Here is a 16,674-nt window from a genome sequence, read left to right as displayed (position 1 = left end):
AGTAATTCCAGCTGGACCCTGATGTCAAAGAACAATATATAAGGGACCCACATAGCAAGGTCGCTGCATTTGTGTCAGTAACGAAGTCTGCATCATTGCTTTGCACAGCTCCAGGTATGTTTAAGTCCAGTTTGTTGATTTATAAGCAATAATCCACCATATACAAGCTGTATGAATTTCTATCCTATTCTATATCACCGGACAATGTAACACCAGTTTAAAATGCGTTACTTTTTCCCGCCCCGATGCTTCGCGCGTCTTACAACCCCGACGTATTCGCTCCGAGAAGTTGGGAGGTTTTTCTCTCTCTTCTGAGAATGTATATCGTCAAGCAAGTTAGGCCCTTGTATAGACGGCCCCCAAATGTACAGTGTTTGAGTTCGTTTTATACAGATGTGTTAAGAGCATCAATCACGTTTTTAATAAGATTTTTCTGCCGCCACATCCCAGGAGAATATTCTTTTGATGCAAAATCGCTTCGAATGCAACTCGAAATACAGGCTCAAAAAGTTACAGATCTTCAGACCAGTGCTTTAACCGACAGTAATAATAATAATAATAATAATAATAATAATAATAATAATAATAATAATAATAATAATAATAATAATAATAATAATAATAATAATAATAATAATAATAATAGTAGTAATAATAATAATAGTCATTATTGAAGACACTCCAAGCAACAAATGTGTCTGGATTATAATGATAAAAGAAAAGAAAGTGAATAAAAATTCGCTTACTAATTAACACCAAGAAATAACCATCTACTGCTTTAAAAAACTCGCTTATAACGCTCATTTCTGAGAACTGGAAGAATGTAGTTATGACATCTCTTGAGTAAATAGATGTAACAGTCGATCGCTCCGGTGCTAAAGATCATCTAAAGCTGTGATTGAATTTTTGTCAATAATCCTTTCCCATATAGTATCTTGTCTTTCTGTGCGATGATGTTTTCAGTGGAAAACAGTCCATTACAGTAGCCAAGTTTAAAAGCTCTTTGACTGAAACAGCTTATCTATACACGACTTAAATAAGCACGTTCGTATGCCGTAATTTGCACAGCCCAATCGAATACTTCCACAGTAGATGAGAATGTAGATAAAACGACTGGTTGGTAAAAGAAGATTAAGTTGATTCATCGGTAGCCCGTAAGATGTACAAACGACTGCAAGCTCTCGATTTAATATTATCCAAATGTAAATCTCAGAAACACAGATCACCTTGGAAATGTACCCCCATTAACTTTCAATAGAAGGCAGTGGATCATGCAAGGCCTTGTGGTCTTGCCTATAAGGATAAATTCCGACGTATTGTTAAAGTTAAGTTGCATTTGGTTAGCATATTCCATTCGAACATCGTTACGGAAAATGTTGCACGTCGGCTTTCAAGTGAATAGCTGCACTTTAAGGTTTAACCCACAGAGTTAAAAGAAACTCGGCATCTGTGGTACGCGGGTCCAATTAACAAATACATTCAACTTTGCATGTACGTCTGTTCGTTATAGATCATAATTGACTTCAAAATTTGGTGCTAGCGAAAAGTAAATTTTGCGGCATACAAGCCATAGCTTAGTGCGTCACTGACAAACGTTCCCTTACCACATTTTGCTTAGAGTCTCCTGTAACTGTTTTTTTATCGTAAGACGTCAATAATCAATCAATAAATCTTTATTTAAACACGGTAAAATCCATCAGGAGTATAACAATTAGAAATAACCTAATTATCCTAAACAAAATCCAATACCTACCTAACTACAACTAATCTAACTTAAACCTGTTTTTCATGAATGCCGTGTATACTAGTACTCTAACATTAAAAATGAACATTAACTAATCTTTTAAGTTGACTAAGAGATTTAGCTTCTCTCACATCACAGGTCAGGCTGTTCCAGAGAACTGTTTCGCTATAAGTAAAGCTGTTTTTCATGAAATTAGTTCGCGGAAACGGGACAAATAGTTTGTTAACAGAGTCCCTCAGGGGACGTCATGCTCTCAAAGACCGAAACCGTATGGCACGTCGCGTAATACAATATACAGACTTTATTTTTTAAGCTCATCCTAAAAGCTAGGGGTCAGTCTAATGCGACTTTCCTTGTGTCAAGAAATTTGGCATTACTCCTGGAAACGTGCATGTTCTACGGCCTCCTGCTGATAACGTGGAATCTGTGTGCAGTTTTATTTATTTATTTATTTATTTATTTATCTATTTTGTTTTTTTTTTTTTTTGGCTGTGTGTACTTTCTTGGAAAGGATACTTTGGCTTTTCAATGAAATCAAAAGAAAGAGCCCTAAAGATACTCGACGACTTATAAAACAGAGAATTCAGATTGCATTGTACGAAAAGTTATTCCTCAAGAGTAGACCGCTATTTTGTGTCAAAGCAAAGGGAACTCGTGGAATTGCAAATGTTCTAGCGTGTGCTCAACTAAAAGAAATTTTCAGTAATTATCTGACTACTCTAAGAAGCCTTCATTCAATCGGTTTCCAATATAGACTTTCCTCCATTACAAAACACGTTTTGAGTTGGTCAATCTGATAGTCTCATTTTTTTCCCAGATTTCATGTCTTTCGCGAGAGGTTTTATAAGTGTTTCTCGCTTGACCATCTGACTTGCGCAGTTGTCCCTCGTATTATTCCTCGAACACTGAACGTGACCCGGAAACTAAGCAGATGCCCTATATACCCATTATCACAATGGAGATTAACTAAATAAAGTCATCAACTGAACAAATGACGAAAGCGCCAATACAAATGCGCAGTGTTGTTTCGGGGATAATGGTCGATAATGTTGTGAAGTTAATGTAAGGGTAAATTTTCCTCTTTAATTTTAGAACACAGTTGTTGTTTCCTTTCGGTAATTTTTGACAGATAATTTCCAGATCGTTTGGCGTTATCCTGTTGCTCTAATCTGGGAACAACCACTTCCTTTAACCTTGGCTTGAGTCTCCTCGAAGGTTGAAATTAAGGCAAAACACGTAAGCATTGTATCAACTTGATTGGTTTCCCTTTCTATCTATTTCCTTCGAACAATGTTTGTTTGTTTGTTCTTCCCCCGTTGGGTTTTTTGGCAAAACCAATTCTTATCTCTGGTTGGGACCATCTGACCTTGGTTGAACTACAATCGTAAACAAGTTTACAGTACACTATAAAGTAAGGCGTAGTGAGAGAGATACGACTTCACCTACCTTGGGTCAAAGATGGCTTCAACCAAAAGCAACGTGAAACGGTGCCTCAGCCTCACCTGGTCAGCATTCTCCGAGCTAAAGAGGCTGTGGCTATCCAAAACTAACTTCATAGAGCTTAAAATCAAACTGGTTAAGGCGACCTGCCTATCGATCCTTTTCTAAGGATGTGAAGTGTTGACACTAACCAAAAAGCTTGAAGACAAACTCAAAAGCCTCACCACCAGCTGTTATAGAATAATCCTGGGTATCAAGAGAATGGCTTTATCTCGAATGTTGAAGTATTCAAGAGAGTGAAACAAGGTCTGCTCATCCAGCTGATTCAACAACGACAGTTTCATCTCTTAGGGCATATCCTCAGGAAACCAGAGAATGAATTGGTCAAGTACGCCGTTTTCTACCCTAACATGATGAACGTAAGCCAGGTCACCCAACGTTGATGTTTCATCAGTACATTGCCAGCGTTATCAGCCAGGCATACCCACCAACGCCAGAGGAGATTCGAAGCATTGTAAAAGACCGGAAGGCGTGGAGAACGCTCGTGACCGACTGCAGTGCAGTTGGCTTATGATGATGACTTGATGATGATGATGATGATGATGATGATGATGATGATGATGATGATGATGATGATGATGACGAGTAAGATACGTGTAGAATAGACGTAGAATTGATGTAGAGTAGTTGAAGAATAGATGCACAGAAGCTTCTTGAGAATATAAAAGTCCTGCAAAGGTTCCTGTTACCTCTCTTCTTAGCTGAGCGAGCTTTCTTACATATTTGGTAAGAATCTGTTTTGTCTTGTTTTCTTTTATCAGTTGTTGAAGAATGCATCGTACAAGAGGAAAAGACGTCATCCCCATTGTTCTCTTTCTCTGTGCCACTATTTTCTGCAGCGTGAATTGTGGTAAGTCTGATCGTATCTAGATAGACTATGATAATTCCATTCAACAGTAAAATCAGTCAAATAGATTGCCCCCTGAAACCATCTCCGAGATCAAAGATCTTACTAAGATGAACTCAAAAGCTGGAAACAAATTGAATTTCCAAATATCCAGTTCTGGTATTAAAAAGTAATCTTCCTCAGATGCAACATTTAGTAGGTGCTTTCCTGCATTCTATCGTAAAAATTCCCGAAACGGTAGGCCTATACATATAAAGCAACTCAACTGCACAACATTGAAACGCCCTAAAATGATGATTTGGGACACGTAAAAACGAATTTCTAAGTCATTGTTCTTCCTTGTGTTCGGTACTGTGCTGTGATTGTCCCATGCAATCTCGACTCGAATCTGTATCAGGGGTGCCTTTTTTTCTACGTCAAACGCAATTACATCAGAGGCAAGGCGATATGCCTCTAATTACATTCATTGACAGCTCTAGCCGACATTGAGCTAAACATTCCCTGTTTATTTTACAGCTCCTTACGAAACAATCGGTTGTTATCGAGACCGTGGTACGCGTGCCATACCAACACTAGAAGGGAAAGATTCCATCTTGGATGGCAACTACGGCCAAAGGGAAAACGCCATCTCAAAATGCTATGAAGCAGCCAAGAAGCGAGGATTTAACCTGTTTGCTGTGCAGAACGGTGGCTGGTGTGCGGCCAGTTTAACGGCTGCAAAGACTTTCAACAAGTATGGAAAATCGTCGGCTTGCAAGTCTGATGGTGAAGGTGGACCTTGGGCCAATCAAGTGTATGTCATCAAAGGTAATTACGTACGCGAAGCAACATAAATCATTTACTTTAATATACATCCTCAGGCACTTGCCAGGTCTCCATGCTGCTTGGCGAGCCTGGCTTAATGACTTATATCTTTTCCTCAGAAATTCAATCTTGCAAACCGGCTGTCACCTTTGAATTTCTGAATAGAAATTCCAAAATAGTGTTACCATTCAAATAGACGGGACAACATTCATATGGTACTGTTTTTAATGTATGTATGTCTTTTCGGTTACGTCTGTGGGTCAGTTCCTAAACAGGGGCAATTTATATAAGAATATTTCCACTACCTTTCTAAGAAACGGATGAAATCCCCATTGTAACATCCCCAAATGGCATTCAAAACCTGTTGACCGATACCTTTCTACAGGGTTGTATGAAAAAATCACTGATCAGTACCGTTAAGGAGGTCAGAGAGAGCAAGATAGCCATCTAAACAGATTGTAACCAGACTAGAAATCGCACAAATATAGTAATGACATTTTACTCTTTGGTAATGTTTTTTGTAGGATATCATACTGTGGGATGTTACAGGGACACCTCATCTCGAGCTATCCGTAGCTTGGAAGGAAGCGATGCCATTTTAGATGGATCGTATACTTCTAGAGTAAACCCCATTGCAAAGTGCGCCGTGGCGGCAATGAGAGCAGGCTACAGTGTGTTTGCAGTTCAGAATGGTGGTTGGTGTGCAGCCAGTGCAACAGCACCACGAACATTTAACAAGTACGGAAAGTCTACAGCTTGTAATGCTGATGGCGAGGGAGGACCATGGGCCAATCAAGTTTATGTCACCGAAGGTAAGTCACCTGTAGAAAAACCTCTTAACTTTGAAGGAACACAATTTATCAATATTTTCCCTCACTTTAATAATTCTGCTTCGTTTAAAAACATAAGAAAATCACCATATCTAAGCCCTCTATCGCTGAAAAGTATTTGAGCGTCGATAACATATTTAACAACCAACTGTGCTATATGTTTTGAGTGAGAGTCTACGCTATATATGTGACATTTAATGTCCTTAGGATACCATACTGTTGGATGTTACAAGGACACCTCGAGTCGAGCTATCCAAAGCTTGGAGGGAACAGATCCCATTTTAGATGGATCGTACGGTACTCGGGCAAACCCCATTGCAAAGTGTGCTGCAGCTGCAATGAGAGCAGGCTACAGTATGTTTGCAGTTCAGCATGGTGGTTGGTGTGCAGCCAGCGCAACAGCACCACGGACCTTTGACAAGTATGGAAAATCTACAGCTTGTAAAGCTGATGGTGAAGGTGGACCGTGGGCTAATGAAGTTTATGTCTTCAACGGTAGGATATAGGATACAGGCTTTTTTTTGTTCATACTTTAAATTTTCTTACGCCAGCAAAGGGTGGAAATCATGTTTCGGAAATTAACGAAATGTCAAGTAAATAACATGTTGAATGTTTCCTTTCTTTCTATCTAAATTCTTTTTTCCATACTTTCCAAACGAAAAGCGAACATTCTCACTACAATTTTTGGAACAAAAATAATTTATCTACACACCTTACTTAACTTTACCTTTCTCGAAACTAAAGGCAACCGGCCAAAACGATTACGATTACAACGTCATCCAACAAATTTGGACGATGTTGCACAATGTTGAACCGTTGAACCAAAATCTACCCGGATCTTCAAAAAAGATCTTCGTCATATTACTTTACCCAAGAAATCGCGCGAACGAGACCGATCAACCTCCACGTCGGACCATCTTCTAGCTCTTCCTTGTCTTACAGTTTCACCTACCTTTTCCCTATCTCTTTTATTTGAAGGGAGATCTCTTGTATTTAAAGGGGCAGTGTCACCTATTTTACTGTCACCTTGAATGGCCAAAAAACACAGTTAAATCGGTAGAATCGTTAAAATAATGGTCGAGTTTTGTTAACAACAATCCTACTAGTCGACAGAAACTATTATTAATTATGTTTGGCTGCAGATGGTTAGCATGAAAATGGATCGAAACTTGAAAAAATCGGCCAATTTTTTCAAGTTTTTCTTGTGTATTTTAGAGAAGTCACAAAAAAACTGAATATAGTTAGTTCTTCCTTGGAGAAATCCCCTAATATTTTCTTCCCTGCGTTCTAAGTGTAATTTCATATTAGCAAAGAGGCTTTTCGTCAAATATTTCAGCAGTTTTGAAGAAGATACAGCAAAATCGCTGTGACAGTGTCCCAGCAAAGCGCGAACGGCAAAGCGCAAAGCAAATATAAACAATAAATCCTCACCATGGATGCAGATACCCACAAGTAAGATTAATGGTCATGCGCACGTCCAACAATGTTGAACACGGTGGCCAAACGAATTCAATGTTGTTTTTCACAACTGACGATGAGAAGAAAAGAGATGTTGGACGATGTTGAAGACCATGTTTGATGAAAACTGAATTAAACTTTGTCATCATGCAGCATCATGCACAGTGGTGGCAAACGAATGCAACCTGTTCGATTCAACAACGTTGGGCGGTGTTACATCAACGTGTTCCAGCTGTTTGGCCGGGCCTAAATATAATAATCATTACATTTTTGTGGCTGTAAAGATCAATCCTTATCCTATGCTGGTTTATTTATTTCGTAGATTACGACAACCAAGTAGACGTGGTCGAAGGTAGGCATACAACTTACGGCACTTCTTGTTATCTTTTTGTTAACGTAGTGAAAGTTTTGATGTCCAAAGCTTTTCAAGCGCTTTTAAAGATTCTGATTAAAAGAAGAGTTAATGAAACTACAGTTATACCGCTTTCAGTATTTTTATTTCATTTTCTATACATGTTACTGGTATGTTTCTAATTTTGAATGAATTCCTTTTCTTTGTAGTTTCAACCAATTCTTGTGCAGTAAATATATGTGTGGGTTGCTTACTTTCTAGGCTATGAAACTGTTGGATGCTATCGTGACACCTCAACTAGAGCTATTCCAACCTTGGAGGGAAATGATGCAAGTTTAGATGGATCGTATCCTTCTCGGACCAACGCCATCGCAAAGTGTGCCGCGGCTGCAATGAGGGCGGGCTACAGTATGTTTGCAGTTCAGAATGGTGGTTGGTGTGCATCCAGCGCAACAGCACCACAGACCTTTGACAAGTATGGAAAATCTACAGCTTGTAACGCTGATGGCGAGGGTGGACCGTGGGCCAATCAAGTTTACGTCATCAAAAGTAAGCAATCAGTCCCATAGTCTCTATAGCTCTAGGAAAAGGATGAGTATCTTGTACTGATCCGCACCTTTTTGAACGCCTCGCATCTTCATTTTCCCTTTTTTATTCTATCTGAAGAAAGATTTATACTGTTTAAGCTTTCGTTAACAACTTCAAGACTTTCTTCGTTAAAGCGCGAAACAAATATAAACATAAACTCATTGCCATGGACACAGATACCCGCAATTTCAGCTTAGTTGGCATACACCCGATCAACAATGTTGAACACGGTGGCGTAACGAATGCGAAGTTGTTGTTCACACCTGAAAACAAAAGAAATGTTGGACGATGTTTGCTGGAAATCATCATTCAACATCATGCAACTTTATGCAACATGTTTGAGTCAGCAATGTTGGGCGATGTTACATCAACATGCTGCCGGGCCTCAATGTAACAATCCTTACATTTTATATCGCCTTAGAGATCAATTGTTGCGCTATGCTGGTATCCTCATTCCATAGAAAACGTCAAGAAAAACGACGTGATCAACAGTAAGCATGCAACTTACAACAGTTTTGCTTTAGATAATAATAACGGAGTAAACTTTTTTATACCCATATCTTTTTAAGCGATGTTAATGATTCTTTCAACCAGTTGGAGAAACTACAATTACGCCACTTGGACAATTTTTTTTAATTTTTCTATACCTCTTGCTGGTTTGTTTCTCACTGCGAAGTAATTGCTTTTCTTTGCACTTTCAACCAATTCTTGTGCAGTAAATTTATGTGTGGGTTGCTTACTTTCTAGGCTATGAAACTGTTGGATGCTATCGTGACACCTCAACTAGAGCTATTCCAACCTTAGAGGGAAACGATGCAAATTTGGACGGATCGTATTCTTCTCGGACCAACGCCATTGCAAAGTGCGCCGCGGCTGCAATAAGGGCGGGGTACAGTATGTTTGCAGTTCAGAATGGTGGTTGGTGTGCATCCAGCGCAACAGCACCACAGACCTTTGACAAGTATGGAAAATCTACAGCTTGTAACGCTGATGGCGAGGGTGGACCGTGGGCCAATCAAGTTTATGTCATTAAAAGTAAGCATTCAATCACATGGCCTCTATGTCTAAAAAAAATATGAGTGTCTTGTATACCCATATCGTTTTCAACGCCCACGAGTGTCTTAAAATACAAAAAATCTCGAGTAAGAAACCTATTAATGATATTGTGTGCTTCTCTCTTATTCGTAACTTACAGAAAAGAATGGCAGATTCTCTAGCTGTCAATAACGAACTAATTTTCTACGAATGTACTTATATTGCCAGATAGGTATCTGAACAGTATTGTAACCAGACTAGAAATCGCACAAATATAAGAAATAAAATTTTCTTTGGTAAATTTTTGGTAGGATATCATACTGTGGGATGTTACAGAGACACCTCATCTCGAGCTATCCATAGCCTGGAAGGTAGCGATGCCATTTTAGATGGATCGTATTCTTCTCGTGTAAACCCCATTGCAAAGTGCGCCGTGGCGGCAATAACAGCAGGCCACAGTGTGTTTGCAGTCCAAAATGGTGGTTGGTGTGCAGCCAGCGCAACAGCACCACAAACATTTAACAAGTACGGAACGTCTACAGCTTGTAATGCTGATGGTGAAGGAGGACCTTGGGCCAATCAAGTTTATGTCATCGAAGGTAAGTAGCTTGTAGAAAAACCTCCAAATGTGAAGAAACACATTTTAATCAGTATTTTCCCATCACTTTATTAAATCTGCTCTCTTTAAAGACCTAAGAAACTCGCGATCTCTTAGCCGTCTATCACTGCTCTAAAAAGTATTGTAACGACGACTACATATTTAACAACCAACTGTACTATATGTTATGATGAGAGTTTACGCTATATATGTGACATTTAATTTCCTTAGGATATCATACTGTCGGATGTTACAAGGACACCTCGAGTCGAGCCATCCGAAGCTTGGAGGGAACAGATCCCATTTTAGATGGATCGTACGGTACTCGGGCAAACCCCATTGCAAAGTGCGCTGCAGCTGCAATGAGAGCAGGCTACAGTATGTTTGCAGTTCAGAATGGTGGTTGGTGTGCAGCCAGCGAAACAGCACCACGGACCTTTGACAAGTACGGAAAGTCCACAGCTTGTAAAGCTGATGGTGAAGGTGGACCGTGGGCTAATGAAGTTTATGTCTTCAACGGTAGGATACAGGATACGGTATTCTTATGTTCATACTTTAAATTTTCCTACGTTAGAAAAGGATGGAAATCATGTTGCGGAAATTAACAAAATGTCAAGTATATTACATGTTGAGTATTTCCTTTCTTTTTATCGAAATTCTTTCTTGCATACTTTGTTGGAGCGAAGAGAAGTTATCTGAGCACCTTAGTTAACTTTGAGTTTCCCGAAATTAAAGGCGACCGGCCAAACAATTACAACGTCTCCAACAAATTTGGACGATGTTGCACAATGTTGAAAGAAGTGGCTAAAGGATTGAAATATGTTTGATACAACACTTGGACTAAAGTGTCTGGGACCAAAATCACCCAGATCTTTGAAAATAAAAACCAAATCTTCGCCATATTAGTTTACCCAAGAAATGGCGCGAACGAGACCGAACAACCTCCAAGTCGGACCATCTTCTCGCTCTTCCAGTCTTACAGTTTCACCTACCCTTATCTCTTTTATTTGAAGGGAGATACCTTGTGTTTAAGCTTTTGTCGTTGACAGATTTAAAACTTTGTTCGTTCGCCATGCTATAGCTTAAACACTCACAACAAAGCGCGAAGCAACTATAACAATTAGTCGTCGCCATGGATGCAGATACCCGCAATCAGCTTCATGGGCATGCGCGCGTCCAACAATGTTGAACATGGTGGCCAAACGAATTTAACGTTGTTTCTCCATCTAATCATGAGAAGAAAAGAAATATTGGACGATGTTTAAGACGATATTGGATGGAAACTAAATCCAAATTTGTCACCATGCAACATCTTGCAACATGGTCGGTTAACAACTGCAATATGTTCGATTCAACAATGTTGGACGATGTTGCATCAACACGTTGCATCTGTTTGGCCGGGCCGTAATATAGTAATCATTTCATTTTTGTGGCTGTAAAAATCAATCCTTATACTATGCTGGTGTATTTGTTTGATAGATTACGACAACAAAGTCGACGTGAACGAAGGTAAACATTCATCTTACGGCACTTTATGGATATTAACGTAGTGAACGCTTTGACAACTTTTGCTTTTAAACCGCTTTTAATCATTCTCATTAAAGAAAGGGTTAATGAAACTACAATTATACCACTTTCAGTAATTTTATTTCATTTCTATACCTGTTACTGGTATGTTTCTAATATTGAATGAATTCCTTTTCTTTGTAGTTTCAACCAATTCTTGTGCAGTAAATAAATGTGTGAGTTGCTTACTTTCTAGGCTATGAAACTGTTGGATGCTATCGTGACACCTCAACTAGAGCTATTCCAACCTTGGAAGGAAATGATGCAAGTTTGGATGGATCGTATCCTTCTCGGACCAACGCCATTGCAAAGTGTGCCGCGGCTGCAATGAGGGCGGGCTACAGTATGTTTGCAGTTCAGAATGGTGGTTGGTGTGCATCCAGCGCAACAGCACCACAGACCTTTGACAAGTATGGAAAATCTACAGCTTGTAACGCTGATGGCGAGGGTGGACCGTGGGCTAATCAAATTTATGTCATGAGAGGTAAGCTTACAATTTCTTAAGCTGTAGCTCGTTGAAAGAATGCCAGCGCGAGTATGAAATGACCAAGATGTCGAGTACAAGAACTATTAATAATGTGTGTTTCTCTCTTATCCGTAAAGTTTTATCTTAGAGAAGAGAATGGCAAGAACGGTGAATTACCAACAGATTTTCTATCAATATCCTTTTTTTCCCAGGTGAAACAAATTTTGTTATCGCGTCTGAGGTAACAAAAAACCGCTGTTCTTACAACCGTTTGCCACAGCCCTTTAACATAGGCTATATATATTTAGTATAATTACTCAGATGATTATAGAGATTCTGTTGATTTGATTGGTCGACGATTGCGTCATATCCGGCTATATTCACCTCGCGCGAGGCGATTATAGCGGGAGCACTAATCTTCAAAATGGCCGCTTTGCGATTTGTTGATTTTTCTGAGGAAGAAATAAATAGGATAAAAGAAGATGCAATTCCGGAAGCTTTCGGAAAAAAAATCTTCTTTTACCCTATTTAGATCCAGCGAAGTTCGAGGTGACACTTTTTGAAGGCAAGATATGAAAATTTTACTAATCGTAATAAAAAAACCCTTGTAGATCGTATGTTGTCCGATGTCGATGGCTTAAGCTAAAATGAAGACAAAAAATTAAGTTAAAAACGCGCAAGATTTTCTTTATTTAACAGAATGATTTCCCAAAGAAAACTAATTTAAGACAGAATTTGAACGCATGAGTAAATGTCTCTCAAAGTTTTACGTTTCAGTGAGGAGAAAAGACGACAGTTTTTGTAATCTGAAAACTAGTTTGCTGTCTGTTCGAGCGGTTCTCCACCACTTTCTAAAGTCACCGCCTCAAAACAAAAATTTTCATCTGCGACAACCGTGCACTCGTTTAGTGAAGCCAACAAAGGACTTAATTCCTTCCTGAAGCAGCTTATCTCCGAGGGCAATTTATAAACGTCTGCTTACCGGCAAAGCCGTCATGTTAACAAGAAATTGTGCGATAAAGTGCTATCGCTAACACTTATGATCCCGGCTCGAGATTCGCACCAAACAGCCTGGTTGATCTCCATCTATTTTGGTAAAAGGGTCGGAGAAACCCAACGTAACATTCATAAACAGAAGTCAACGCTTCGTCTCGATGAAGCGGCAGTTTAAGAATACTGCTTGAGGCATGTGCAGTTTATCGATTGAATATGCGATTTTGATTGAGCATGTGATCAGCAGACTGCGCGTCTCTGTTCATTGACGCATGACAATTTGAAGCAAACAAACAAAATCGAAATTTTTCGGACGGTTTTTGTTTTTCTCTGAGAATCACCTGAACAATTATGCCTAAACAATTATTCGCCTCAGGCTCAGTTAATATTGGTGAATATTCCCCTCGACTTCGTCTAGGGGAATATTCACCAATATTTACTTCGCCTTTAGCGAATAATTGTTAAATAATTATCTGAACAATATTATAGACAGACTAGAAATCGAAGAATTGCAAAAATTAAAGTTTACTTAGTGGTAATGTTTTTTCTTTGTAGGGTATCATACTGTGGGATGTTACAGGGATACCTCCTCTCGAGCTATCCATAGCTTGGAAGGAACTGATGCCATTTTAGATGGATCGTATACTTCTCGAGTAAACCCCATTGCAAAGTGCGCCGTGGCGGCAATGAAAGCAGGCTACAGTATGTTTGCAGTTCAGAATGGTGGTTGGTGCGCAGCCAGTGCAACAGCACCACGAACATTTAACAAGTACGGAAAGTCTACATCTTGTAATGCTGATGGCGAAGGTGGACCGTGGGCCAATCAAGTTTACATCATAGGTAACTAAAGGAGGTAGTTGCACGACGTTTAGCCACAGGGAGCAGAAACAGTCATATTCTTTTCCCATGCTTCTTTCTGGGCCATTATTAATAATGTCACACGGCTATCGCTCATCCGGTTACCAATTGCATTTTATGACGCTATTTCATGGGATGGATCTAAATAGTATGAGAATGTTTGTTGTTGTTGTTAGTGTCTCAAAAGACTATAACTTTTAGCGGCGAAGTTGTGTCGTACATTGAAATAAAAAGGTTGTGATCTTCAGTTCATCATAGTATCATCGTCTGACTGCCGCCTTTTCCTAATACTTATCCATTATTAATTTGTGCGTTGAAGGTTTATGCTCTATGTTCTTATATCTCCAGGATATGATAGCGTTGGATGCTACAAGGATACCTCAAGTCGAGCCATTCGAACCATGGAACGAACAGATCCCATTTTGGATGGATCGTATTCTACTCGGGCAAACCCCATTGCAAAGTGCGCCGCGGCTGCAATGAGAGCAGGCTACAAGATGTTTGCAATTCAGAACGGTGGTTGGTGTGCAGCCAGCGCAACAGCACCACGGACCTTCGACAAGTATGGAAAATCTACAGCTTGTAAAGCTGATGGTAAAGGTGGACCGTGGGCTAATCATGTTTACTTTGTTAAATGTTAAATGCATTAATCAGATAAGGAAAAGAAGTATTTGCCGATGTAGGTGAAGTAATTCATATGCGTGGCACTGAAAAACCACATTATTTTGTTGTAACCGGTTGCAACTGTTTTATCGTCTAGCGATCCAGTGAGCTTATTTTAACTAGTGTGTTTTTAGTTGTTGGCCGTTTTAAGGCGCAGGGATAACGCATGGTTTCTTTGCTAAAGAAACACTAGCTTTCTTTCTTGGAAAACAACAAATGGTGTTTAAATATAGAATTGAATCTTAAATACCAGTAAGTAAAAAGAGTTTGGAATTTAGCCAGAGAAAACTGATCATGATCTCTTGCATTTAGATAGGACTTTTATGTCCCGAAATGTTTAAGGGAAATCACAGTTAACTCTCTACGAGGGTGCAGAAAACTGCGCATTATTAGTAAAATATAATTTGTGACCACTAGTTCAGTTCTAGATGACGGCGTGAGGAAAAAGGAAAATCTGTCGTTCCAAACGTTTTGTCTATCTTAAGAAAGTTTGTTAATTCTTTTTTTGTTTGCTTGTTTGCTGAATAAAACTAGTCTATATCGTTGGTGTATTTGTTTCTCCATGTTTTATAACGAACACAGTAAAAGTGCGTTTGGAATTGCGCATTCTTAGTAGATGCAATTCAATGTTTGCAAAAAGAATGTTCTGCTCCAAACGGCTTCTATTTAAGGACGTTCGCGCAAGTTGTTGTTGTTTTTTCGCCCTCTTGCTGCGCCTGCCATTGGCCATTTCTGAGTTGCTTAAAGCTTCATTATGAAAACGAGGCTAAGTGCAAAGTTTTTATTATAAAAAAATAATTTTTATTCATATGCGAACAAAACTGATTTTCACATGAAAAGCTTTAGCCTCGCTTTTACAATAAGGTTCACAGCAACTCGGAAGTGGCCTATTCGCATCGCAATTTCATGCCACGTCATGGATTGAACGCACGCCCCGGCTTAAGAAATGTAGACAAATTTGACGTTGGTGTGGGTTGCAAAACTTTTCATGGATTTAGCTCCAAAATACACCCCTGTTTTTCCTTTTATAGATCAGTTCCTTTACTTGTTCTCTCCATTTTCATACTCGTCTGAAAAAATCTGAATGTGAGAAGTTTTAAATATTTAGCTTTTTTTATCACCACTCACGTAAGAGGCCCTATGCGCCACCTTGGCACCAGGGGACAAGTAAAAGTAAACTCACGTAAGATCAAATTTCCACACTGCATGCAATGTCCAACTGAGCACGATCACCAATTATTTTTCAATTCCGAAAGGTTATACTTCTACCTGAAGGGATGACAGCAATGGTAAATATTTACCTTATAGGCCTAGACACAGATACCTTAAGCAGACACGTTCATTTCCATTATTTAACGTGAAGCAAGGTAAACCATTTTGCAATAATCAGCTTCTGTATATACGGTAGTCTCTCACAGGTCTTATTTCGAAAAGCAGCGTGGCGACCCCGATTGAATTGTCATATCTTAGTATTCCATCCTTAGGTTCAATAAAGTGATTCATTTTATTTATTTATGTATTTATTTATTTATTTATTTATTTATTTATTTATTTTTATTTATTTATTTATTTATTATTTTTTTTTTTTTTTTTTGTTTTTTGCTTTTTGGCGGGATCTACTACAGATGTCCATTTCATGTGTATATTGGATTAATTGAAATGAAGTTATTAGACGGTGTGTGTAAGTTACGTCATTAGACCAATTTACGTTGTTGTTTTGCAGTGGACGATTAAAACGTGCACGACATAAGCGCACGTGCAAAGAAACTGGAAGCAAGTGAATTTTGTCAGCTTGAAAATGTTTCATTTTCTCGCTAACCCTGCAAGCGGAGCCTTCCTCGACACTGCTTACAGGCTACAATTTTAATTAAGCATTTTTCCAAAGCAAAATAAGTTCCGTTTCAAGTTTGCATTTTAGTGCTTTTCCTTGCGTCCCTGAGCTACAGTTTTCATTATTTTTTGTCATTTCCACTCATGGTATATATGTTTTTACTTGTCTTTGTAATCTACATTTTTTATCATTCAATTTGGATTGCAAATATACTGCTAAAATCATCTTTAATTCATCTCTCGTCTTCTTTCACATGGCGCCGATTGCAAATTCAACCGTCCAGTATCTCAGAAATCCTTGTTTCTGAGCTTTTATGGAGTGTTATCTTAACCTAAAAAACGTCACGGTGACTGCAAAGCGGCTGCTGGGGGAACCACAAGACTGTAAAACAAGCACCACTGAAAACAAAACTACTCAGAGAGCAAGGATCTGACGTTCATAAATGCTGAATAAATGAAAATGAAAACTTCAAGGAACATTCATTCTATGACAGGTTATTTCTCTACAACTTATCAAATTTTTATAAGTTAATCTTGTACTG

At 38.9% G+C, this 16,674-nt stretch overlaps 2 protein-coding genes across 13 annotated transcripts in view; both read left to right on the top strand.

The window, feature by feature from the left end:
• On the top strand, positions 1-14,853 carry LOC146467306 (uncharacterized). Of its 4 annotated transcripts, XM_085126200.1 has the most exons (15): positions 71-114; positions 2,874-2,980; positions 4,006-4,094; positions 4,608-4,898; positions 5,420-5,707; positions 5,933-6,220; positions 7,506-7,535; positions 7,797-8,084; positions 8,871-9,158; positions 9,470-9,757; positions 9,988-10,275; positions 11,236-11,265; positions 11,519-11,806; positions 13,337-13,621; positions 13,988-14,853. In XM_085126200.1, the coding sequence occupies exons 3-15, from the start codon at positions 4,016-4,018 to the stop codon at positions 14,278-14,280; spliced, it is 3,024 nt and encodes a 1,007-aa protein (XP_084982326.1). In that variant the 5' UTR covers positions 71-114; positions 2,874-2,980; positions 4,006-4,015; the 3' UTR covers positions 14,281-14,853. The 4 variants fall into 4 exon arrangements, with proteins under 4 accessions (XP_084982327.1, XP_084982325.1, XP_084982328.1 ...); XM_085126199.1 differs by lacking the exon at positions 2,874-2,980 and having other exon boundaries at positions 3-114; XM_085126201.1 differs by lacking the exons at positions 2,874-2,980; positions 7,506-7,535 and having other exon boundaries at positions 1-114.
• LOC146467294 (uncharacterized) overlaps positions 2,987-16,674 on the top strand; it is a 285,496-nt gene continuing 271,808 nt past the window's right edge. For all 9 annotated transcript variants that reach the window (XM_085126196.1, XM_085126197.1, XM_085126192.1 and 6 more), the window contains exon 1: positions 2,987-3,572. The gene's annotated coding sequence lies outside the window, so the exon portion shown is untranslated. The remainder of the gene's footprint in view (positions 3,573-16,674) is intronic.

Source organism: Pavona decussata, unplaced genomic scaffold, assembly GCF_977016875.1.
Source record: "Pavona decussata unplaced genomic scaffold, jaPavDecu1.1 SCAFFOLD_137, whole genome shotgun sequence".
NCBI lineage: Eukaryota > Metazoa > Cnidaria > Anthozoa > Scleractinia > Agariciidae > Pavona > Pavona decussata.
The sequence above is the reverse complement of the archived record's forward strand: the minus strand, read 5'-3'. Positions and strand labels throughout refer to the sequence as shown.